This window comes from Hypanus sabinus, chromosome 12 (genome assembly GCF_030144855.1).
Source record: "Hypanus sabinus isolate sHypSab1 chromosome 12, sHypSab1.hap1, whole genome shotgun sequence".
Classification (NCBI taxonomy): Eukaryota; Metazoa; Chordata; class Chondrichthyes; order Myliobatiformes; family Dasyatidae; genus Hypanus; species Hypanus sabinus.
In genome coordinates, this window is record NC_082717.1 from 21,618,507 (window position 1) to 21,645,576 (window position 27,070).

Sequence of the window (27,070 nt, forward strand, 5' to 3'; positions counted from 1 at the left end):
AATCTGCAGATGCTGGAAATCCAAGCAAAACACACAAAATGCTGGAGGAACTCAGCAGGCCAGGCAGCACCTATAGAGAAGAGTACAGTCAATGTTTCAGGCTGAGACCCGTCTGTAGGACTGGAGAAAAAAGGCTGAGCAATAGATTTAAAAGGTGGGGGGAGGGGAGAGAGAAACAAAAGGTGATGGGTGAAACCTGAAGGGAGAGGGATGAAGTAGAGAGATGGGAAGTTGATTGGCGAAAGAGATACAGGGATGGAGAAGGGGTAGTCTGATAGAAGAGGACGGAGGGCCATGGAAGAAAGAAAGGGGAGGAGGAGCACCAAAGGGAGGTGATGGACAGGCAAGGAGATGAGGTGAGAGGGGGAAAAGGGGATGGGGAATGGTGAAGGGGGGCATTACCAGAAGTTAGATAAATTGATGTTCATGCCATCAGGTTGGAGGCTACCCAGATGGAATATAAGGCGTTGTTCCTCCAACCTAAGTGTGGCCTCATCATGACAGTGGAGGAGGCCATGTATGGACGAATCAAAATGGGAATGGGAAGTGGAATTAAAATGGGCGGCCACTGGGAGATCCTGTTTCTTCTGGCGGACGGAGTGTAGCTGCTCAGCGAAACGGTCTCCCAGTGTACATTGGGTCTCAATATACAGGAGGCTCTAACATGAATAGTTGTTTAGGTGTCCCTATTGGTAAGATGTAGAACACACAACCATCTGAGCAGACCCAGGGGCACGTGGAATCAGCAAAACTGTTCAAAAAGTCTTCTTTCTCCAAAAATACCATGCAACTGTACTTCACCTGGCTGCCTTGGAAACACTTAGCTTGGAGAAGAGGAGTGGCAACACTGATTTCAAAAACGCTGGAAACTCTGAGGAGGTGAGATAGCTGCTACAAAATCATCAGGTTAAGCAGCACATGGAGAGGAACATTACAATTCAATGACCTTTCATTAGAAATGATGAACAAGAACCTAGTTCTGGTACAAGATAATTGACCTGAAACATTGCTCCTGTCTCCACATGCTGCCTGAACAATGAGAATTTCAGGCAGCTACTTTTCTTCAGATTTCCAGATAACCTAGTAAACCTTGCTTGGTACTTACAGTATTAATACATAGTACATCAAAATTGAGGCTTTGTTGCCATGGGTCTATCTTTCTCCTCTTTAAAATTACAAAAAAAATGAGTGAAATAGGAATGCACAACTATTGTCTCTGGACTATAGAAAAAATGAAACTAAACAGTAATAAATCGCAGGTAGATAAAGGAAGGTTTAAACAATATATAAAGAACATATTTAAAATTTAAAACCTAAATTGGTATCTACAGAGCAAGATTGCAAATACTCTGGTTAAATGGACTACAACTTGTTTCCCACAACCTTGAGTCTAGGCAGTTCCTCCCATCTCTGAAGGTTAGTATTCAGACTTGTGTTTTTCTGAGTTGTAATTAACTTTAGGATCTCCTTCTCAGTGTGAAAGACAGGGAAAGGAGCGCTCCTTGTTCACTTTGAATGTGCACATGTGGGGACCTAATGAGAGTTGCTTAAAGAGAGACAACAGATTGCAGATGCTGGAACCTGGAGAAATACTGAAGGAATTCAGGGGGTCAGGCAGCACCGAGAAAGGAAAATGTTTCGGTTCAGATCCTGCATCTGGGTTCGGTCAGAATTGTTAAGCTATAATGAGGACTAAGGGCAATACCGCCAGGTTACTGGAAAGTGCAGAAGTTGCAGGAAAGTGCATAATTTTTCTTACAAGTCCCTTAAACCCCAATTAATTTAATTTTCTTTTAACAGATGCTCCTCCTAAGGAGCATAACTAAACTAAAAACTTTCTTCTTTATGTTCATTCACAGGATTACTTTATTTCAAGGGAGAGTTTGTAATCACTAGCATTATAGTTGAAATGCCAATAGGCCAGAGAGGGCATGGATGGCAAATTCATTATCTAGACTTTATTTCCAGATCTATCAAACAATACAGAATCAACTGATCACCGTACAAGCTGACAACTCATAAGATGCATTATAAAGATTCTGAACCAAATACTGATCAGCAGGGCAAAGTTCTGTCGTGAAATGCATTTTTGTATTTCTTTCCTGGTAATTTTCAACATCTGATTTTCCAATGATGTAGAATACTAACAAATCCAACATCCTAATCACTCAATTGTGAGGTTCAGGCTATCAATGCAAATTTGCTAGTGAAAAAACAACCAGGGGTTCTCCCAAATAGCACCCGGCAATGTGTCAGCAGCCGAGGGGAAATGAGACTAGCGTGAGGATAATTTATTCTCCATTGGAAGTTATCAGAGCACGATCATTTACCCTGTTACCTAGAGGGCAGCAACTTGGGAAATCAGCCAGTGTTCTGACTAGTGAATCCTCTCTGGACTCTCATTAAAAGGGGGATCAGGAAACAGAGAGAAGATTATTAGCATCATTAAGTCTGATGATACCCAACGCCACTGTGGATAAGGAGCCTCAGCTGGCTCAGAAACTGTTATGTGTCTGTTTTAGGAGATGAATCAACAAGATTGAATTCACACTTCTACACTAACTTTCACACTATTGAAGCTCTAATCTGCCAGGGAGAGAGAAGATAAGCAAACTTAGTAGGTGTTAATAATGATAGTGAGTTTGCAACTAGAGTTTCTTAGAAAATCATGTTAATTTTGAACACTGCTGAGCCAGCAGCAAGCAATGGTAACATGCCAGAATTCAGGTGGTCATACTGAAACTTACTGATGGATTAACCAAAACTAAACTTAAGTACAAGTCCAGATCTAAGATATTTATTGTCTGGTGCAGAGAATGTGTGGCAGAGTGGTGGGAAAAAGCATGTGTGGGGGTGAAGAGAAAAGATGACAGAAAGAGAAAAAGTGGAGGACTGGTCATTGGGTATACTTAAAGTTAAGGTTGCTCAGTTCTTGATTAGTCAGGACATGAAATGTTACAAGAAGGCAGAAGGGTTGAAAGGGAAAATAAACCAGTCGTGATGAGATGGCAGAACAGACTTGATGGGCTGAATGGCCTAATTCTGCTCCCATCTCTTATGGTTTTGTATTTATCCTGGGAAATCAAACAGATGGAACAACAGTCTCAGGTCTGCCTTTATCAATTTACCAAAGTTTTCTCATATAACAAGTCACTATATTCACAGGACTATCCAGATAAAATACATTATTAATCTCAATCGAACTGCATTAGAAAATAAAATGTTGGTATCTTCACAAAAAAAGCATAACTACATTATGTAGTATCATTTGCCAATTAATCGTGTCTTTACATGGCACTTTTTAAAGTCCTTTTATTGGCTCGACAAGTTAGAAGGATGAGAATCACTTACTGTGTTCTTTGCCTTGACCTGCTGTGGTGCAGACACTGGCTTGTGGGGTTACTGGCATCAGAGCTTGCCGGATAGCCTTTTCCCAGCTTTGAGCAACATCTAAACCTACTCCTGTGGCAGCCAGGGCGTGATTCTGGTAGTTGCCTCCAAGATTCTCTCCAACGTAATACACCATGGTGTCCGTTATTATCTCAAAACAATGAGGGTTGCTGCCTTGAGCCAGATTTATAAAGTCCCGAGGTGGATCCAACTGCAGGATTTCTGACAGTGGGATTTCCTGAGTGACAGAGAGCAAATACATGTCTTAGAAAGAGTCTGCAACCATCATGAGGCCGTTTTCAAAACCTGCCACATGCTACTTTGAAGGGCAACATAAATAAGACCAGAAATGTATTCTGTCCTTTGAGTATCTGCCAGTTATGCAGAGCCAACCCCAAAACGTTGAGCCAATAAGACTGAATCATTTCTCAACTTCCTGAGCAGTCTCTGAGTTTACAACTCTTAATGAAGGCGGTGGTGGTTAAACCAGAGACAGATGCATCAAAGATACTAGCACTTTGCTATAATTAGAGGCAGCAAGAGCTAACACAATGCATAAACTTTATAACGTGAGGCCAGGCTAAATCCTTTCAGTTCAGCAGCAGAATCTATGGACTCACGCTGAATGTACAGATCCCCTAAATTAAATAAGGGGGAAATCCCTACACAGATGGTGATAAAAGATGGTAAAATCCCATGCAAAGGGGATTAGTATTTTAGAATATCGCAATTGTAACCAACTGAAAGGAAATGCTCAAAACACAAGAATAATAATGCAGCAATTTCAGTTACTTTCTCAGATAAATGTTACCAAATCATACGCAGAAGTCCAGAAAAAGTAAATCTAACAGCGGTTTACAAAACTGCTGTAAGCAGCAGTCGTTTCCATTTATACGCAAGTACAGTATTGTGGTTAAGTTACAAGATAGTAATCCAGGAGCCGGGAATAATAATACTGAAAATCCAATTGGGATCTCATCAAACCAGTTGATGAATCTGAATTCAGTTAATTTATCTGGAACACGAAGTTGGCTACCAACCAGCAAACTACAAGATTGTTTTAAGAACCCACAGACTTCCCTCAGGGAATGCAATCCGTTAGGTTACTACAGACTCAAACTAATGTGGGGTGACAGGAAACAAACTGCCTCATAAGCCTCAGATCAAAGGTCAACAGGTCTGGACATTACAAGCACAAAGGACAAGAAGGGCAAAATTAAGTGTAGCTTTCCAAGCAACCCATCTCCCTTGAATATAATAAATTGTCTCTTTACTGTTGTCTATTTAATATTTTAGTAATATTGTAAATATATTGTTTGATTAGGTATTCTTTGTTGTCTACATAGTGCATTGCAGGTTATATGTAAAAGTACATAAATGGCATACGTCATCACGGCACGTCATTAGTACATGCCTCGCTTAAAGTAAAAACTAAGACGCATTCTGGACTCCTGTCTTTGTCTTTCCATTAGTTTTGTGCTTTGGAGTTACAAAATATAACATTTACAATTAGATACCACGTTGAACAGGTGTATAGTTATAATTCGACACCATGTTGAATAGTTGGTAGGTGAGACTAGAACTAGGGGACATTGCCTCAGGATTCAGGGGAGAAGATTTAGGATGGAGATGAGGAGAAACTGTTTTTCCCCAGAGAGTGGTGAATCTGTGGAATTCTCTGCCCAGGGAAGCAGTTGAGGCTTCCTCACTAAGTATATTTAAGAAACAGTTAGATAGGTTTTTACATAGTAAGGGAATTAAGGGTTATGGGGAAAAGGCTGGTAGATGGAGCTGAGTTAACAGACAGATCAGCCACTGTCTTATTGAATGGCGGGGCAGGGTCGATGGGCTGGAAGGCCTACTCCTGCTCCTATTTCTTATGTTCTTATACTGTCTGTTCAAAGATATTTAACTGTCAGATTCAACAGCAAGGTATCTTTTTAAAATGTCAAGCATGCATTTTTACATGGATACATCAGATAAAACAAGCTACTGATATTGACAATGTAACTGGAGATTGTGACAGCAAAAGGACAGGCTTAACACCAACACAGCGAAGATCAAAATTTGTGAACAACTCACAACTCCCTCCACTTTGACAGAACTGCTTTAACTGGGAAAGCCAGCTGGATTTCACTTGATAAAAGGGAGACACAAGATTCTGCAGATGCTGGAAATCATGTGTGTTCGCTTGACAAGCTAGAATAAAATCGCTCTAAGGTTAAGGGTACAATGTATGGTACAAGAGCGAACCATAGCAGAACTCAATACCTTCAGTAGCCCCTGGCAGCTCTGCAGAGATAGGACAACAGATAGTTCAGTAAGTATTTTTTTTGTCACAACCCTCTGTTGTTCTACCAAATGCTTTAAAGGAAAGATTACTTATTTAGCAACACAGTTCGGAGAAGGTCTTTCCAGTCCTTTGAGTCACGTTGCCTCAGCATCCGACAAACTCATTTTTACCCTGACCTAATCACGTGACAATCTACAACAATCAATTAACCTACCTGGCACATCTTTGTGCTATGGAGGGCCCGGAGAAAACTCATGCATTCCACACGAAGGATGTGCAGAGACTCCTTACAGAACAGCACAGGAATTGATCTCTGAACTTTGGAAAGCCCTGAGCTGTAATGACATTACACTAAAACTACACTACTATGGAGCCAGTTTAAAACGCTCCTTAGATTATCTGAATAGTTGATACACATTTTCTTAACATGAGCCCTTTCAGCCCTCCAAAGCACAACCGTAAATTTTAGCTGGTTCACAATTACCCCTAACTGTTGCTACTCCAACTAATTCACTCATCAAATCAACTGAGCATTAAATACTCCCAATTTATTACCATCAAGACCAAAGTCTATCACCTTATTTGTGAACGTCTCCAACACTTCTGCCCATTTCATTTATTTCCTCCATTCCTCAACTTAAGAACCTGCTCCAGCATGAAGTTCAGCATCCCCAACAAACCTGATTCTCTGGCTCAGGCCTCCAGAGGGTCACCATCAACATGGACCCATCCTATGGAACTCAACTTCATCCCCTCTCCTTTTAAAAGAAAAAAAAGGAGAAGAACCAAAAACCAAGCTGGAAACAGCATCTCTGATTCAAACACTCTAAACTCTTTTGTGACTTAGCACCCAAATCTCTGACAAGTGCTATCCAACACACTGGCCACTGGAGTTTGATCTTCACTCATTCAACGTGGTGTACCAGTGTGTGATGCAGCAGTGCCCTTGTCCAGTGACAAGAACAGGAAGGTCATCCAAACATCATTACCCAAGACCCACAAGAAGGCACATATGATTTGAGGAAATGCAACACATCAGACTTCATGCATGGCTGAATTGTTTAGCCGTTCACCTCAAACAAGCTCTCAAATATTTATGAGGTCCAGACAGTTGTTTTTAATATCGTGCATTCTACAGTTGCCACAAAACAAAAAAAATGCACAGAACATGGCACAGTCTAGGCCTTTCGGCCTAAAATGTTGTGCCGACCCTTTAACCTCCAAGATCAACCTAACACTTCCCTCCCGGAGTCCTCCAATGTTCTTTCATCCACGTGACACGATGTGTCATACTTCAGTGATAATAAACATAATTCTGATTCTGGTTTAAAAGACAGTGTGCACTGACCCTATCTAAATTGTGAAGTCTAACTCGGTACAATTATTCCAGCAGAAGCAAAATTATCTTATATGTCTTTACCAAAATAAAGGAAACCACTTAAGGAAGAATCCAACTTCAGCAGTGTATATTGTGTAGGAGTGTCAGTGCAAAGATTGACCTAAATGCCTGACTGGTATAGCTTCTTGACCTAGACTGGGACTACAGGCCACAATTGGCAAATGGCAGAGGACGTGGCAGCACCGCAATAGAAACCGATAAACTGCAGGCAGGAGGACACAGTGTGGTGAAATGGGCAGACAATATTTAAAGCAGAAAAAGATGAAGTGGTTAAGCTTTACTCGCAGGAATAAACAGCGGCAATTGAGAACGAACAGTAAAGAGGAAACAGGAGCGGAGTAACCCGAGGGTGGGGTAAGAATGCCACAAATAAGGTGTAAACAATTCTGGGCTTTATCAATAACAGCTCGGTATAAAAAGAAGGGAAATTAGATAGCTTTGTTAATCTCCAGTCTAGCTTCAAACGACGCACTGTGTTCAATTCTGCTTCCCTCAATCTAGGAAGGGCATGAAGCCACTTGCGAGGATTCAGAGAACATCCTGGAATGTACAGTTGCAAGGCCTGATTAAAGGGGCAGAGAATGTTTCCTTTCAAAAGGTTTGGGGAAAGCTTTGTTATAAAGTGATCGGGACTGGGTCTGGACAGCTTGTGCAGGGTAGGATGCCACTCCTAGTACCGAAGGGGTTGAGGATCACACGAATAAAGGGGACGACAATGGTCAAGTGAGGAAAAGGTTTCATGCCGTGCGCATTGTGATAAGGAAGGAGCTCCCTACAGAAGTGAAGATGGTGGCAGTGCTTTTGGGAGGGAAGTGAATAAATAAGGTGAAGAAAAAAAAATGCAAGACACTGGAGAAATTGCTGTGGTGGAAAACGAGTCGCTGTGGCAGAGAACTGGCTTGGACATAATGAGCTGAATACTCTTCTCCTGTGCTCACCAAGGTCAGAGAACAAAATTTACTTGTTGGTTTCCCTTCTGTCACTTGATACAAAACAAGTGACTCACACTCTCACTGAAAGCTTACCCTGAAGGTGATGGCAGATAAGTGTCCCTCGGGGGCTAAATACATGTATTAAAAATGAATAGAGTCTAATATCTGTTATGCCCTGATAATATTTAACCATAATATGGTACTTCCGCATCCACGATTTATCTGTCAGCACGATTGTTTCTTCCTTGGGATTCAGTCAGATGGTCCTTTCAACTGGTGATCCATGAATATAAACTAGCAGTTAGTCCAGGTTCCATCCAGTCACCACCTAATTACTTATTACAACACAAATGGCTGGCCCCATCAAGTTGCTAACGATAGCACTGACTCCTCTCCTTCTTCCCCTGTGACTTTGCAGCTGAGTAGAGATGGGCTAATAGGTTGGCATGGCTGCAGTGGGCAATAAGGCCCAATTCTGTGCCCTATGACTATGAATCCGGGTGGCAGGGTGGCGATACGTCTCCACCGAAGGAGGTGTAATGCGCCCCTTCCCTCCGCTAGCCTGCAGATCACCATTGGGCAAGGTGTAGCGTCTGGTGCACATCACAAGTCCTGGTTATGTGACCACTGACCGGGCAATCTCTGAATGATATTGATAATGGCTGGAGTTACCCGTCTTGTAAAGACACTGCCTAGAAGAAAGCAACAGAAAACCACCTCTGTATAAAAATTTGCCAAGAACAACCATGGTCAAAGACCATTATCGCCCACGTCATACAACACGGCACATAACGATAGCGATGATGATGATTAAGACAACGACTGATTCTCTCTTACATGGGTATTGACTCCACTTGTGATTCTTTTTTGCCACTAACTGCAATTTAGTTTTAGTAATTAATCCACAAGCACATCTTTTGAATGCAGAAAGCAACCAATGCAGGAACAGGGAGAACATCCAAACTCCAACCAGGTAGGATTGAACTCGGGACAGTGAAACGGTGAGATAGCAGTGCTAACCACTGCACAATCATGCCATCATATAACAGCACCCAGTGCTGCTGATGTACTTTAAAGTAATTTAGAAGTACATTTTCTGTGGTTTACAAAAAAAATCATCTCAGTGCCAACAATGTTTGATCCCATGAGCATTCATCTTCATGTGGGCAAAATTTGAAAGGTGTATCAAAGTTGCTGCTTAAGGTGGTGATTCACTTCTGAACTGAGCACTCATCTAAGAGATAAGTAAGCAATAATGTAAGACTGAGTAAAATTCATGACTGAGTAATTTGCGAGAGAGCCCAGGGAAAGAATGCCCCAACACACTTTACTGTAAGTTCAAATTCAAAAACTATACTTTCCACAAAGCGTCTTGTTTTAAAATCTTTGTCTCACTTTTACTTTCAGTTCAATGCCACTTCAAAGTGAACCTATGAGGAGTGTAGAGAGACTGTGAGGGGTGGGGTGTAGTGTGAGGATAGCTGCGGTGACATAAAGGTGCCAGGCTAAACAGCAAACAGAAGAACTGGATGGGATCAGGTGGAGGAGACGGAGTGCGAGATGAGGTTGGGCAAAAGATCAGGAAAGAGTTGGGGGAAGGGGAAGGGGGCATTGGAAGTATTGTGCCGACAACAAAGTGCTACATTTAGGGAGCAGAAGGATGTAAGTACATCGCGTCAAACAGGTAGCAGAGACAGCATAGGGAATGCGCAAGCAGGAGAGAAGTAGTGGACAAATCACAAACAAGAGAAAATCTGAAGATGCTGGAAATTCAAGCAACACGCACAAAATGCTGGAGGAACTCAACAGGCCACGCAACATCTATGGGGAAAAAAAAAGAAAAAGTCGACGTTTCTAAATGTCAACTGTACTTTTTTCCATAGATGCTGCCTGGCCTACTGAGTTTCTCCAGCACTTTGTGCATGTTGATGAGAGGAACTGGATACAGCCCAGTCCATTACAGGCAAATCCCTCCCCATCATTGAGCACATCTCCAAGAAGTGCTACCACAAGGAAGCAGCATCCATTATCAAGGACCCGATCATCCTGGCCAAATCTCTTCTCATGACAACCATCAGGCAGAAGATACAGGAGCCTTAAGGCCCTGCACCATTTTGTTCAGGAACAGATATTACACTACACCCATCAGGCTCCTGAACTAACAGAGATAACTTCAATCAATCACCACTACTGTGAGCTAATTCTACGACCTACAGACTCACTTTCAAGGTCTCTACAGCTCACATTCTCACTATTATTTATTTACTCTTTATTTTTCCACATTTTGTCTTCTTTTACACATTGACTGTTTGCCAATCTGTTATTTACTGTATAGCTTTTCATAAGTTCTATTGTATTTCTTGCCTGCAAGATCTATCTCAAGGTAGTATATGAAGACATATACATTCTTAAACGTACAGTAAATGTATGAAGGGTGAAATGTCTGGGCTTGGTATGGGACAGGAGGACTGGGAATGTATTTGCAGTCACTTTTGACTTCAATTCGTTGTTTTTAAGCCAAGACTGAAAGGAGAAATTTAGCTGCAAGGAAGCATCTACGGTGCACACTCAGAGACTCTGTGGTCTGGAGTGCAGGCAGCATTTGTTACAGAAGCAGCGACAGCTCCAACATTTGACACAGATGACGTGGTGCAGGGCATTTTTATGGCTACATCCAGCCTGCAATGGTGATCTGAGGTAAAGAGCAGCAAAAGCAAAGAAACTGTATGCATCCAATCAGCATACAAGTCTAAAAATAATATAGCAATGATAAAAATGTAATTGGAACAAAGGATTGAATGAGCATTTACAACCAAAGTTCAGGTAAATAAAACTCACATTGATTTATACAGTTTAAAAATGTTTTAAAAAGTGAAAATGAACTATCCTAGGATCAATCACTATGAAATGGTAAGAACAAAAGAATGAGGAAGAATGAGCCAGTTCATGATTGATAATCTACCTTATTTCCATTTTTTACTGATATCCTTTGATATACCTCAATTGTCTTAATATGCAGCCACATATCACCATATCTCAATAAAAAGACATTGAGGAGTATGCTGGATCTAAAACTCATCTGCCTTTGTGCTCTATTTAACTTCATCTGGTATATAATCAAAATAGTGAATAAGATGGGGGTTAATGGAAAACAATTCTTTGTAGATACTTCCAACTACAAAAGTGATTAATTTTTTTTTGCATGTCTTACAGAAAAAAAACAGTTTTTATGATTTGAGTATGTGTTATCACTTCCATGAATTCCACACACATCATTTCAACTCCATGAAATATTCAAGTCTCTTAGATCTTAACTTGATTTTAACTGGCAGTCACTCATCTCCAGTTATCACCAATGACACTTGTAAGAGCAATGCCTACTGCAAAACCAGGTGAAAAAGACTTACCAGAAATGCTCTGAGAGAGATCAGTACGTCTCAATAAAGTAAAACTGTATAATCAGCCCCTTATGGCAACACACTTGAAAGCAGCGGTGGGTATCAACTAAGCGAGTAAATAAGAAAGTCTAGTCTGAATGGCACGTGGGCCAAGCGGCCACTTAAATACGCCTCTGAACAAATTGGTAAGAATGACATTAGTGCTGAACCGAGAGCAGATTTCTCTCTCACTCTCTCAACCACATTACATGTGCGACTGGGAAAAGCTCAAAAGAGGAACCGGGAAAAAAACAGAAGTAATCCAAAACACCCCGCTTTCCCCCCTCTCCTTATACCCCTCTACTTTCTCTTTTACTTAATTTTTGTTAATTCAAGGAGTACAATTTATACAGATTTTCTGTTGCTCAGCTTTGCATTTCCTTCCACCTTTCTGAGCCTTTAGTTTACTTACTTTTCTTCTCATTATTAACTTCGTATTTCAGCTTGAATGAGATTTCCTCCCTTTAAGGCACGGAACAATAGTGATTTGTAGGCAGCAGCATATCTTTCATTGTGAATTATGACACAATGCTGCTTAAGGAAATATCATCTGGTCTGAATGCTTGGAAGTTGCATCATTGTCATTGCAAAATATATAGTCCCTATAAATGCTCGTAACTGGCTAAGTTTCTACAGTTCTGATTTAATTAAATTACGTCACTTCATTTACTCAAACAAAAAAGGGGTTGACAAAGCAATTACTTAAATATTCCAATATATTCACGATAATTGAAAAATGCCTTAAAAATATTCCAAAACAAAAATAGGAACTATTTAAATCTCCCACAGAATAATGCATTGGTTAAAACATCTGAACGTTATTCGCTGCCTACTAGCAAAGCAAATCTCAAATTTTATGTCATTTAATTTCAAAGCAAGTTTACTATTAAAGTAGATATGCCACCATATTCAAATTGAGTTATTTTCTTCTGGCATACTCAAAACATCCATAATAATAATCATAGTGGAATTAATGAAAGACCACACCAACTTAAACATCCAACAACTACTTCTGAACCTAGCAATGAGAGTCCTGAAGTTCCTGTACTTCTTCCTAATGGCAGCAACGAAAAGAGATTATGTCCTGGGTGGTGGAGGTACCTGATGATTGATGCTGCCTTCCTGCAACATCACTTCATGTAGATGTGCTCCATGGGTGGGAGGGCTTTACCATTGAAGGACTGGGCTGTGCCCTCTACGTTTTGTAGGGTTTTCTGTTCAAGGGCATTGGTATTTCCATACCAGGCTATGATGCAGCCAGTCAATATACTCTCCACTACACATCTATAGAAGTTTGTCAAAGTTTTAGATACCATGCAAACTCCTAAGCTTTAATCATAATTGCACTTACCTGTTGGGCCCAGGACAGGTCGTTCGAAGTAATAACACCACGGAATTTAAGGTTGCTGATATTCTCCACCACCGATCCCCAAATGAGCAATGGCTCGTGGTCTTCAGGTTTCCTCATTCTGAAGTCAATAATCAGCTCCATGGTCTTGCTGATATTGAGTAAGAGGTTGTTGAACCACCCAGAGTTTTTCATCTCCTTCTTTTATGCTGATTCACCAACACCTTTGATTCAGCTTGCAACAGTGGTGTCATCAGCAAACCTAAATATGGCATTGGAGCTGTGCTTAGCCACACAGTCATCGGTGTAAAGCAAGTAGAGCAGGGCCTAAGCACACAGCCTTGTGGTGCTCCTGTGCTGACGTAGATCATGTAGGTGGTGTTGTTGCCAATCCAAAAATGACTGGGAACTGAAGTGAGGAAATTGAGGATCCAACTGCGAAAGGAAGTGTTGAGACCAATATCATAAAGCTTATTTGTTCGTTTTGAGGGGATGAGCAGTAGTCGATAAGGAACATCTGATGTGTGCAATCTTCACTGTCCAGATGTTCTACGGTTGAGGAAAGTGCCGATGAGATGGCACCAGCTGTGAACCTGCTGCTCTGATAGGCAAATTGGAGCAGATCCAAATCGCTTCTCAGGCGGGAGTTGAAATGTTTCATCACCGTTAAACTTGGTATCAATTGGCTTAAATCAGCCATCCTGACCATGCTTCACCACAAAGAGCAAATAGTGACTTATATCAGAAGAGACTCCCTCAAATTTTTGAGGATGTTAATTCAGTGGATGTCTGGGACTTCCAGCAACACGTGGACCAACATTCAGAATCACAGAAACATAGAAATCTACAGCACATTACAGGCCCTTCGGCCCACAATGTTGTGCCGACCATGTAACCTACTCTAGAAACTGCCTAGAATTTCCCTAACACATAGCCCTCCATTTTTCTGAGCTCCATGTACCTATCTAAGAGTTTCTTAAAAGACCGCATTTTATCCGCCTCTACCACCTTCTCTGGCAATGATTTCCACGCATTTCTGTGTGGAAAACTTACCCCTGACATCCCCTCTGTACCTACTTCCAAGCACCTTAAATCAATGCCCCCTCATGTTAGCCATTTCAGCCCTGGGAAAAAGCCTCTGGCTATCCGCACGATCAATGGCTCTCATCATCTCATACTTGGGCTTGATTATAAAGATGAAGATTCACTGAGCAGAACTTTCCTCTTTATGGATAGTTTCTTAGTATTATAGAATGTATGGAGAGAAAGCCACACAACTGGCATCAACCACCACATGATCACTTAGCAATATACTCAGTGGCCACTTTATTAGATACACCTGCTCATTAATGCAAATATCTAATCAGTCAAGCATGTGGCAGTAAAAACATGCAGAAATAGTCAAGAGTTTCAGCTGTTGTTCAAACCAAGCACGAGAATTGGGAAGTGACTTTGACCGTGGATTGATCATTTGTAATAGATGGGGTGGTTTGAGTATCTCAGAAACTGATCACCTGAGATTTTCACGCACAACAGTATTTAGAGTTTACAGCGAATGGTGCGGGGGAGAAGAATGTCTAGTGAGCTGCAGTTCTGTGGGCAAAAATGAGAGAGGTCAGAGGAGAATGGCCAGACTGGTTCAAACTGACAGGAAAGTGACAGTAACTCAAATAACCACACGTTACAACAGTGATGCACAGAAGAGCATCTCTGAATGCACAAGTCAAACTTTGAAGTGGATGAGGTACAGCAGAAGACCACAAATATACACTAAGTGGCCACTTTATTAGGTACAGGAGGTATCTCTGTGTTTACTTGAGTTGCTTTGTGTTATCAGGGATAGAATGAAGGCCTTGACTTTTGTGGAAGTGGGTCTGGAAGTTGACATGTTCACCCTCTCTGTAAGTTGCATCTCCCCCATTAGCCACATGAGCTGATCTATTTAAAAGGGAGGTAAACATGGACAGTGGACACACAAGTAGAGTTGAAAGAAACTGCCATTAATTTGAAGGGGTCAGTGGAGGCAAAAGTTGTTGAGAGGAGCCTCTAATGCAGTTTCAACATAATCAGAGGGGACTACAAATTCAATGCAATTTGACATAACAGATTAGTGATAAGACCACAGGTAACCTCTGACAACAGAGCAGTGTAATCTATCAACTGGGCAATCCTGTCTCAATCAGCCGACAAATTTGGCCATTGTTTACCCTTCAAAAGCAGACAGCTCAGTGAAGAATGATTTACGTGGAATGGAGATTTCTCTAAAGCCAATACTGATTGATGAAGTGAGTATTGACAAAAGGGGTTCTGAGAGCATCAAGCAACGTCCAGTTAGAAGAAGGATGGGAAAGAAATGATGCACAAGTGCTCCAAGTGAAAGCAATATTATATACTGTATTGCAGTACTGTGGTGAACTACATATACCTGTCTGGACACCCCCCCCCCCCCACCCCGCTGACTGCTCCTGTGGCTCCTCCCACAGACCCCGGTATAAAGGTGATTGGGGCCTGAGCCCTGCCCTCAGTCTCCAGGATGTAGCATGGTGGTCAATTGCTGCTTGTTCTTTCTTCCAGCCAATAAAAGCCTATATCTTGCCTCATATCTCGGAGAGTTATTGATGGTGCATCAATAGTTGTAGGTGGAGAAGTACAAATTAATAGAAGATGTACAGCACGTCCAGGTCAAAAAGCTGTTTCTGCCATGATCACAGACAACACAACTTGCTTTAGTTCAGAGTGTGGGGTAGAGGTCAGTTTGCCTTGATCAGGATGGGGAGACTAAAGGAATCCCAACTGAAGTTAATTCTATCAGAAGACCAACAAGCCCCATAACTTGATTTTTTTTCCCAACATTATTCACAAAGAGAACCTTTGGCCCTGAGACGCCAACCAATCAGGGAGCAGAGCACCTGAAGGCTGATGGCAGGAAGGTCACCTACACCAGCAACTCCTGTAGCATACCCCGCGAGAGCACAAGACAACAGAGCAGAATTAGGCCAAACTCATCCCAGTTTATAAACTCTCATGTTCCTTTGAACCAAACCAGCCAAGTCAAAAGGGAGACCCTGGTACATGGATAAAGCAGCATCTCCAGACCGATTTTTTATCGTTGATTCTCTTTTTGGGGTTTTGGTGCTTCAGGTAACACTTGATTGCTCATCTCAGGAATATGCAATGAGCTATCCCCTAAACTCTCTGCTCCCACAGTGCTGATCAGATTCAGATTTATTTATCACAGGAGGATCAGAACGTTAGGGTTAGGGTTGTCATTTGCATTAACAGCCAGCTCAGCCAAGGATGTACTGGGGGCACCCTGGTGGCAACAGAGCATGCCCACAATGTTCAGCAGAACAATCCAAACAGTAACAACAAGGCAACAGTAAAACAAGCCCCTTTCTCAACCTTCCACCCACTCATATACACAAACAGACAGGTTCCTCCAATCCCAGGCTAGGCTGCCTCCAGGCCTCCAACACAATAGCCACAGCCCACATACCGTTCTTACACATCTGGGGAAGAAGGCTGTTTAGGTGAGAATGCTGTCCTTGGACTAAAATTCAGCATTCAACACCAGAATTCCATCCAGGCTCGACAAGAAGCTCAGAGACCTCGGCCTTCACCCTGCCTTGTGCAGATGGATCCTGGACTTCCTGTCAGATCACCAGCAGGTGGTAAGAGTGGGCTCCCTCACCTCCAACCCCTCTGACTCTCAACACTGGAGCCCTTCAGGGCTGTGTACTGTCCCCTCCTTTACTCCCTGTATACCCATGAATCACAGCTGTAATCTGCTAATTAAATTTGCCGACAACACTACATTGACTGGCCTAATCTCAAACAATAACGAGGTGGCCTACAGGGGAGAAGTCATCTCTCTGGTGCAGTGGTGTCAAGAAAACAACCTCTCCCTCAATGTCACAGAAACAAAGGAGCTGGTTGTCGACTACAGGAGGAATGGAGATAGGCTAACCCCTACTGACATCAATGGATCTGGGGTCAAGAGGGTGAACAGCTTTAAGTTCCTCAGCATCCACATCACCGACGACTTCACATGGTCTGTATACACCAGCTGTGTGGTGAAAAAGACACAACAGCACCTCTTTCACCACAGATGGTTGAGGAAGTTTGGTGTGAGCCCCCAAATCCTAAGAACTTTCTACAGGGGCACAATTGAGAGCATTCTGACTGGCTGCATCACTGCCTGGTATGGGAACTGTACCTCCCTTAATCACAGGATTCTGGAGAGAGTGGTGCAGACAGCCCAGTGCATCTGTAGTTGTGAACTTCCCATGATTCAGGACATTTAGAAAGACAGGTGTGTAAAAAGGATGTGAAGGCTCCTTGGGGACCTGAGTCACTCCAAAGACAATCTATTCCAGCTGGGAAAACTGTACCGCAGCATAAAAGCTAGGACCAACAAGCTCCAGGACAACTTCTTCCACCAGGCCATCAGACTGATTAACTCATGCTGATTTGAGTGTGATCTATGTTACATTGACTGTTCTATTTATTATAAATAACTATGATTGCACATTACACATTTAGACGAGACGTAACGTAAAGATTTTTACTCCTCATGTATGTGAAGGATGTAAGAAATAAGGTCAATTCAATTCAACTCCAGGACAGGCCGCCTCTGGCTTCCAACCCCAGTCATTCTGCCTGTTTTACAGAGAATGAACATTTAAGTTGGTGAGGACACCCTATCACTTTGGCCTTCACAGATACAACAATGAAGGTGGGAGTTTTTAAAGAATTATTTAGAGACATACCATGATAAGAGGCCCTTCTAACCCAACAAGCCTATGCTGCTCAATTACTTCCATGCAACTAAGCAACAAACCCATACGCCTTTGGGACGTGGGAGGAAAGCACAGAGCCCAGAGGAAGCCCGCGCGGTCATGAGGAGAACATTCAATCTCCTTACAAACAGTGGCAGAACTGAACCCGGGTCGCTGGCACTGTATAAGCATCACTCCAAACTCTACGCTACCGTGCCACCTTATGAAGTTGCAACTACACTTCCAAACACTGCACATTTCCAACTGGAGCATCCAAACACATTGAACACCAAACTGCTCAAGTCAACAGCTGAAATAGCTCCTTCAGATAGTGCATTGTAATGCTGCACCGCACCAAACCAAAACACAAGAAAATAGGAACACCAGTTGGCCACCTTAAACTCTCCCCATCAGTCAATGCGATCATGACTGCTCTACACTGGAACCCTGTTCCATTTCCCCATGACAGTACTCTTGCAAATAAATTTAAGTTTTGATTATGGGGAATGTCACAGTAGTGATAAGAGATGAATTTTCTGAAGGATCACCCAGGGAGGCTTTATTGGTGAAGATGAGAAATAAAAAGGGGGTGAGATTGCACTATAAGCCTCCAACAAGAACTAGAAGAACAAACAAACAGGGAGATTCCACAGAATTGCAAGAATAATCCAGTTGTTTTAATAAGGGAGTTTACAGAGATGGAAACTGACATATCGTTTAGGTCTTGGATGGATTAGAATTTGTTAAGTGCATTGAAGAAAGTTTCCTTGTAATATATAGAAGTCCTTACTAGAGAGAGGGAAAATTTCAACCTACCCTTGGATACTGGGGTGGGGTAGGTGACTGAGGTGACATTAGGGAAGCCTTTGAGACCAGTGACCATGGTTCGATTGGTTTATGTTGCAGATAGAACTGGTTCAAGTTCTAAACTGGCCCAGGACGAATTTTGACATATGCCACAGGAGCTTGCATAGGTTGAATGGAGTAGGTAGTTTGAACACAAAGGGACATGTGGGAGGCTTTTAAAGGCGAAATCAGGAGAGCTCAATGTCAGCATGTTTCTATTAAAATCAAGGGCAAGACTAGTCAGAGTAGAGAACAATGGGTGTCAAAGGATACTGAGGTCCTAGCCAGGAAAAGGAAGCATGGGTCAGGTGCAGGCCGCTGGGATCAAGTGAATTTCTGAAGGAGCACAAGGGATGTAGAAGTGTACTAAAGAACGAAATCAGGAGGGCAAAAAAGAGGCTTAAGATAACTTTAGCAGAGAAGGTTAAGAACACCTTAGAACTAAAATGAGGAGGTCTTGGGGATAGCCTGCATTACAGCAGAGCAGTTGGTGAATGTCTTAATCTCCAAGCCCTGACCAGGAATATCCAAAAGCTCTGTGAGAGATGAGAGAAGAAATCGTAGCTCTAGCTGAGGTACTTACTTCATTGATCACCAGTAGATGCCAGCAGACTGTAAAATAGTAAATGGTGTGTCTTTATTTGAAGGGCAGCAAAGAAAAACTTGAGAAATATAGACTAATAAATCTACCATCTATGGCTAGGAAGTTACTGGAGAGGATTCTGAGGGTTAAGATATTCACACATCTGGAAAGACGGATTAATTAGGAGTAATCAGTGCAGTTACATGCACGGCAGATTATGTTCTCTGAACTTCACTGAGTTTTTTGACTAAGTGATTAAAAACGTTGATGAGGGCAGGGCGGTAGATGTGGTTTATATGGATGTCAGTAAGGCATTTGATATGGTTCCATGTAATAGGCTATTCTAGAAGGTGAGGTCGTATAGAATCCAACGAGGGTTAGCTAATTGGATATACGATTGGACAGATGATAGAAAGCAAAGGTCATAGTAGAAGTATGGTTCTCAGATTGGAAGCCTGTAGTTAGTGATAGCCCTCATGCATAAATGCTCGGGATATTGTTGTTTGTAGTCATCTAGATCAACAATTTGGATAAGAATATGCAAGAAATGGTTAGTACATTTGCAGATGACACTACAATGAGGTGGCACAGTGGACAATGAATAAGGCTGTCAAAAGTTAGAGGGGATCTTGATTATCTGAGTGGGCCAAGGAAATTTAATTTGGGTAAGTGTGATGTGTTGCATTTCCCAGAGTCAAATCCAGAACTTTCACAATAAATGGCAGGGACGGGGAGTTTTGCAGAACAGAAGGACCTTAGAGTACCAGCATGTAGTTCTCTGAAATTGCAGCCACAGTTAGACACCATGGCTATTGGCATGCTGACTTTCATAAGTCCGGGCATTGAGTATTAAAGCTGTGAATGCATAGTGCAATGAGGTGGCACTTCAAATTTCAAAAGGCAAAGAAAGTAAATTATCAAAATACATATATGTCACCACATACAACTGTGAGATTCATTTTCTTTCAGGCATACACAGCAAATCCAAGAAACACAATAGAATCATTGAAAGACTGGACCCAAGATGACAGACAACCAATGTGCAAAAAGACAACAAGCTGTGTAAATACAAAATAAAAAATAAACAAATAGGCAATAAATATCAAGAATATAAGCTGAAGAGTCCTTGAGAGTATGTGCGTGCACAGGCTATGTAAACAGTTCAGTGCTGAGGCGAGTGAAGTTATTTCATCTGTTCCAGAACCTGGTGACATGAGTCCCGAGACTCCTGTGCCTTCTTCCTGATGGCAGCAGTGGAAAGAGGGCATGTCCTGGGTGGCGGGGTGATGGATGGATGCTGCTTTCCTGTGACAGTGCTCTGTACAAACATCCTGAATGGTGGAGAGGGCTTTACCCATGATGTACTGGACCATATCCACTCCTTTTAGTTGGCCTTTCCATTCAAGAGCATTGGTGTTTCCCAACAAGGACTGGCTCATGGACCTGCTGTTTCCTCCTCATGAAGTCAATAATCAGCTCCTCCGTCTTGCGTACATTGAGTAAGAGGTTGTTTTGGCACCACTCAGCCAGATTTTCAATCTCCCCCTTCTGTGCTGATTCATCACTAACCTCTCAAAGCACCTCAGCTCAGTGGATGTAAGTGTCACTGAACAGCAGTCATTGAAGCAAGTTCCCACGTCCTTCATTGGCACTGGTATAATTGAAGCAGGTGGGACGCTCAGACTACCGAAGTGAGAGGTGAATGCTTTCAGTGGACACTGCAACCAGTTGATCAGCACAGCTCTTCAATAATCAGCCAGGTACCCCATCTGGACCCAATGCTTTCCATGGGTTCACCCTCCTGAAAGATGCTCTCTTGTGGGCCTCAGAGACTGAAATCACAGGGTCACCAAGGGCTGTGGGAGCTCGTGAAGGGCCTCTGTGTTTTGATGGTCAAAGTGAGCATAGAAGGCTTTGAGTGCTCTGGGAGTGAAGCCCTTGTTGTCACCTATGTCACCTGGTTTCACTTTGTAAGAGGTAATAGCATAAAAAAATCTTGCTACACTTGTCGAGGGTCCTTCAGTGATTCAAGCTTAGTCCGGAATTCCCACTAAACATGTGAGATGTCTCTCCAGAGATTCTTGAAATATCGCATTCTATTTTACTCACCCTGCAACAGGAAAGGTTTTATTCAACTGAAAAGATTTATAAGAAGCTTCCAGGAATTGAGGCACTAAGCTACAAAGAAACATCGGATAGGCTAGGATTTTACACCTGAGAGTGTTAGAGACTGAGAGGTGAAATTATAGAGGTGCATGAAATCATGAGGGGCAAACATAGGGTGAAAGCACTCAGTCTTTTCCCCAGAGTTGGGGTATCAAGAACGAGAGGACAAGCTTAAGGCGTGAGGGGGGAGACTTGAGCTGAATTTAAGGAACAACAAAGGGTGGTATCCATGTGGAATGAGCTGGCAGAGGAAGTGCTTGAAGCCAGTACAATAACCTTTAAAAGACATTTGGATAGATGCATGGATTGGAAAGGTTTAAAAGATTAGGGGACAAATGTTGGCAAATGGGACTGCCTTGGATGGGACATCTTAACTGGCAGGGATCAGATGGGCCGAAAGGCCTTCCCCCCCCCCCCCCCTTACTGTATGACTCTGTGACTCCATAATTATCTATCTCCACCTTAAGTATATCTAGCAATCTGGCCTCCATCACCCTCAAGGGCAAGGAATTCCAGAGATTCACCACCCTTTAAGACAGGTGCTCCACCCTTTTTTATGCCATGGAGCCTTACCATTAAATGAGGGGTTTGTGGACCCCAGGTCTAAGAATTACTTGCATCTGGATGCAGCAATCCTTTGCACAAGCAGTGTAACCAAATAAGGGTTCACGTAACGATATAAAGTACTCAGTCAGAAACAGAACTTATCACAAGCAGAAAATACATCAGGCACAAGCTTTTAGGAGATACCCCAACGTGAAATACTGAATAGGAAATTCAAACTTATTCTATTTTACATTAGCTTTCAGCTCTCCCTCCTTTTTCTCTTCTGTTGCTTCAGGAAAGGGATTTCTCTCTCACAACAGACAGCAAGCTCTGTAACAGTACTCCAGCCCACACTCAGGGCGCAGGGTGGAAAACGCATTGCTTTGCTGCTAATTGCAAAAAGATTCAAAGGATGAAGACATAAAAGTTTAATTTTCAATGAGACTGATTTGTTGCTTATTTCTTGCATTCACATAGAAATTAGCCATTTTTCAGCAGGTGAATTATACACTACATACAGTTTATCACGCTACATGGCTTCCCTTAATAACAACGTCAAGTCTTTCTCCAGGTAAAGTATCACCTGGCACAACAGACATATAGCATTCAGTAAAACAGTGTTCCATTTACTCAGGAGAAAACTTGAAGCTGGTATATATTAAAAAAAAGAGCAACCCAACACTCAGCTTATTTTTTGCTTAAAAAAAATACAACAGACATCTGTGGAGACTGCAACAAGAACCACGGCGGCCAGACAGGATGTAAGCTCTCAACACACACAAAATGCTGGAGGAACTCAGCAGGTCAGGCATCATCTATGGAAAAGAGTAAACAGCTGACGGTCAGGCCAAGACGCAAACTCTCAACTTGTTTACGGAATCACAAACTGCCGGTACAGAGACACTGTACATGAAAACGGAGAAGGGCACCAGTTTAACTGGAACACGGCTGAGGTTTGGGCACAGTCAAACATGAAGGCGGCACAAGAATTTCTAGAAGTGTTGTTTTCTTTTGATAGCTTTGTAAGCAAACATATTGAAATAGATGCTATCTACAATCTCCAAAGAGCCAAAGAAACGTGAGCCAATAGGTCAATTGAACAGCCAATCACGATCGAGGCAAGGGAACAGAGGCCTGTATAAACTCAAGCACTCCAGAGAGAAACACAAACGATGGTGCACTGAGGATGTCCCCTCGACCAGTGATGAAACGTCTGCAAACTAACTGCTAAGCTCAGCAAACACCACAACATCAAACATCTAAAATATCCACATACCCCACAATGACATTCATAAAGTGCTTTTATCAGAAGATAAATATCATGCTACATAAAGGCAAAATCAATACAAACTTGCCAAAGGAAATGTTTAGAGAAGTGACGATAAAAAACAAAAGTCCAGAAAAAAGGGGGAAAGTAAGTTGAAGGGAATTCCAAATTGCTGCATCTTAACAAATGAAAGCAAGGCTGCTAATGTTAAGGAAGTAACATGTTGGGGGGGAAAGAAGGGGAAGAAGAGAGACCATTTTCCCCAAATTCACCATTTTCTGATCCAAAAGGCCAGCATTGTTCAGTAATTTACAGCAGTCAGCCATGCAAGAGGTCCAGGGACAATTTTGTCCCATGAGGTGTCCCTTGGAATCTTACTGAGCTTTCACTGTAGTTCCAGTTTGTACATTTAAATCCTAAACTTTGGCACAAAGTTTAAATAACAGATCGGGACTTACAGGAAAATGCTCATTCTGGATACTATCATTTCTCTTTTCATCACAGAGCCCTCAAAAGTGCAGGTGGAAATGTGATTTAGCTAAGCTGGAAATCTGCAGTCTGAGTGGAAAACTGACTCTTCAAATTTAATATTGAAGAACTGAAGCAGGGAATGAATTGAGGCTAAGAAGAAAGAAAACAGCAATGGAGTCAATCTATTCTTCAGCATGAAGACCAACACTATATGAGTTGTAGTACATTACTGAGGACCAGTCTCCAATCCTGCATAGAATCTAAGACATGGGATGTCTTAAAGTGAGTTCCAGGGGCCTGAAACAAATGACTCGGTATAGTGGCGTAAAAGTTAGCACAGTTCTATTGCAGCTCGGGGCATCGGAGTTCAGAGTTCAATTCCAGTGCTGGCTGGGAGAAGTATGCACTTTCTTTGTGTGACCGCATGGGTTTCTTCCCACAGTCCAAAGACCATACCAGTTATTAAGTTAATTGGTCATTGTAAATTGAGCTGTGATGAGGCTCGGGTGAAATCGGTGATGCTGTGCAGTGCAGCTTGTTGGGCCAGAGGGGCCTGTTCCACTGCGTATCTCTGAATAAATCATCTCAGTTCTATGCAGTGATAAGGGTGAAGAACACTTATGTAAATAAAAAGGGAAAGCCATCAAAAATGTAATTATGCAACAATCATCAAAACTCCAAAAATAACTAAATTCCAGGAAGATAATGATGTAATAATATTTGGGAACTTCCTTTTGGCATCTAAATTGGACATTTTGTGGTCGGCAACCGAGAATCTTATCATTGGCTTCTTGCTTCCATTCTATTTTTGTGAGTTCTGATGTGGCTGATGAGCTTAGGGTGGAATCTACACAGTCTGCCTGAGGTAAGCCAGAGAGCGCTTGATGGGACAAGCCATTATGCAATTTGCAAGCAGATGTGCTTGTTCCATGAGATACTCGGGGCTCTGCACACTCCCGAAGCCACCAAGGGCTCTCAATTCCAAAAGATACAGGAGCAGAATTAGATCATTTGACCCAACAAATCTGCTCCGTCGTTTCTTCATGGCTGATCCAATTCCCCTCTCCTGCCTCCTCGCCATATTCCCATCATTCCCTGACTAAACAAGAATCTATCAACCTCTGCTTTAAATACACCCAATGACTTGGCCTCCACAGCCACCCGTGGCAACGAATTCCACAAATTCAACACTCTGGCTGAAGGAACTCCTCCTCATCCCCATTCTAAATGGATGTTAAAAGCAACCAGAGGTTCCTTGCTGGACATTTTGGCCTCAGAGAAGACGCGAATGCTGGTTCACTCATCTTACCACTGGGATGGGAGGCTTCTGTGGTCAGAAGCAAAAAGAACATGGACGATATAGACATTTCACAATTTGTAATGAACTGGCTCAGGTTAACATTGAAAGCTTGGTTGACGAAGTAGATAACTGGAGGCTCGCTGCAAACATAGTATTATCCATGTTAGAGTTCCGTATCTATGCAATGCCTTGGAGGCAAATCACCACAATGTCCAGGGTCATACTTGTGAAGTACAAAACACAAGGGCTGCGTTCCGCTCCGCTCTGCTCTGTTCCCTCAGCTTCGAGCCAGCTGTAACTGGGGCACCTAGCACAGCTTTACTTTACTTTATTGTCACCAGACAATTGAAACCAGAGCGTACAATCATCACAGTGATATTTGATTCTGTGCTTCGCGCTCCCTGAAGTGCAAATCAAAGTAAATATAATAAAAATTTTAATCATAAATCATAATTAGAAAATAGAAAAGGGAAAGTAAGGTAGTGCAAGTCAGGTCCGGATATTTGGAAGGTACGGCCCAGATCCGGGTCAGGATCCATTCAGCAGTCTTATCACAGTTGGAAAGAAGCTGTTCCCAATCTGGCCGTACGAATCTTCAAGCTCCTGAACCTTCTCCCGGAGGGAAAAGGGACAAAAAGTGTGTTGGCTGGGTGGGTTGTGTCCTTGATTATCCTGGCAGCACTGCTCCGACAGCATGCGGTGTAAAGTGAGTCCAAGGATGGAAGATTGGTTTGTGTGATGTGCTGGGCTATGTTCACGATCTTCTGCAGCTTCTTCCGGTCTTGGACAGGACAACTTCCATACCGGGTTGTGATGCACCCTAGAAGAATGCTTTCTACGGTGCATCTATAAAAATTAGTGAGGGTTTTAGGGGACAGGCCAAATTTCTTCAGCTTTCTCAGGGAGTAAAGGTGTTGGTGGGCCTTCTTGGCAGTGGACTCTGCTTGGTTAGACCAAGTCAGGTCATTTGTGATATTCACCCCGAGGAACTTAAAGCTTTTGACCTGTTCCACCTGCGCACCACCAATTTAGATGGGGTCATGCGGTCTGCTACTCCTTCTGTAGTTAACAAACAATTCCTTCGTCTTGCTGACGTTGAGGGATAGGTTATTGTCTTTGCACCATGCCACCAAGTTCTTAATTTCCTCTCTGTTACTCCGACTCATCATTACCCAAGATACGGCCTACAATTGTGGAGTCATCAGCAAACTTATATATTGAGTTCGATGGAAACTCGGCTACACAATCATTGGTGTACAGTGAGTACAGCAGGGGGCTGACTGAGTACAAAACCTTGTGGGGCACCGGTGCTCAGAGTGATTGAAGAGGAGAGCTTGTCCCCTATCTTTACAGCCTGGGTCCTGTCTGTGAGGAAGTTGAAGATCTAGCTGCAGATCTGAGTGCTAAGACCCTGGCAACCGAACCTCAGCCTACTAATCCCACTCATTATCAGATTTCTACTTGAATATCCTCATGAACTATGTCTCATTGGTTCCAAAGGTTCGGTACCCTTTGAGTTCAGAACTCCTCCTCATTTCAGTCTTCACTTAAGTGAGACAGTGACCTTTGGTTCTAGATATCATAACCAGAAGAAATATCAACTCTCCATCTATCCTTTAAAACCAAGCAGAATTTTATACACTTCAAAGCTCTAGAGTGTATAGGTAGGGTCTGCTTAATCCTTTTCATAGGGTAATCCCCTAGACAGCAGCCCCAGAAATGAACTGAGTGAAGCAAAGATGGATGCCCTGTATTACAGATGTATTTCTGTTTGGCTCGGGAGACGAGACAATTACAAACATTGTGATCCAACTATAAATGGAGAGTTACTTTGGGGACAACAGAGCATCTGCCCCTGAAGCCCCCCCCCCCCATGAATGAAACACAATGATGAAAATCTATTTAAGTTTTGAGGGACAACAATTATTGCATGATCCAGGAGAATTTTATGTAAAAATGCAGGAAGCACTCAGCACATTGCTGGAAAACTCTGTTGAGTTTGGCAGGATGCGGCTGCTGAACCAGGGTGACATATTGCGGGCTGCTTACAAAACTTCTAAATATACTTCTCCTGAACTCCTCTCACTGCAATCTGCAGCCTGTAATTTCCCTTTAAGCAATGTACTTTTGAACCGTCTAAATGAACTAACATTTTCACGATCTTCTGAAGAACTCAACGGATTTAACTCTCAAGCATACAGATATGGCAGCTTTAAACCTATGAAGGTACATTGCCGTGGCTGTGAGAAAGGCAGAGAGGAAGACTCCAAGCCAGAATGAAACTCCCTCTACCCAGCATCTTGTTAACAAACGT

General features: G+C 42.5%; 1 protein-coding gene across 1 annotated transcript in view; it reads right to left on the reverse strand.

Annotated features, from left to right (window-relative positions):
- The window catches only part of prkd3 (protein kinase D3), a 358,247-nt gene that overhangs the window by 28,121 nt on the left and 303,056 nt on the right, over positions 1–27,070 (reverse strand). Inside the window, exon 13 of the mRNA XM_059985651.1 lies at positions 3,352–3,628. Within this exon, the coding sequence (XP_059841634.1) occupies positions 3,352–3,628 (277 nt within the window). The remainder of the gene's footprint in view (positions 1–3,351; positions 3,629–27,070) is intronic.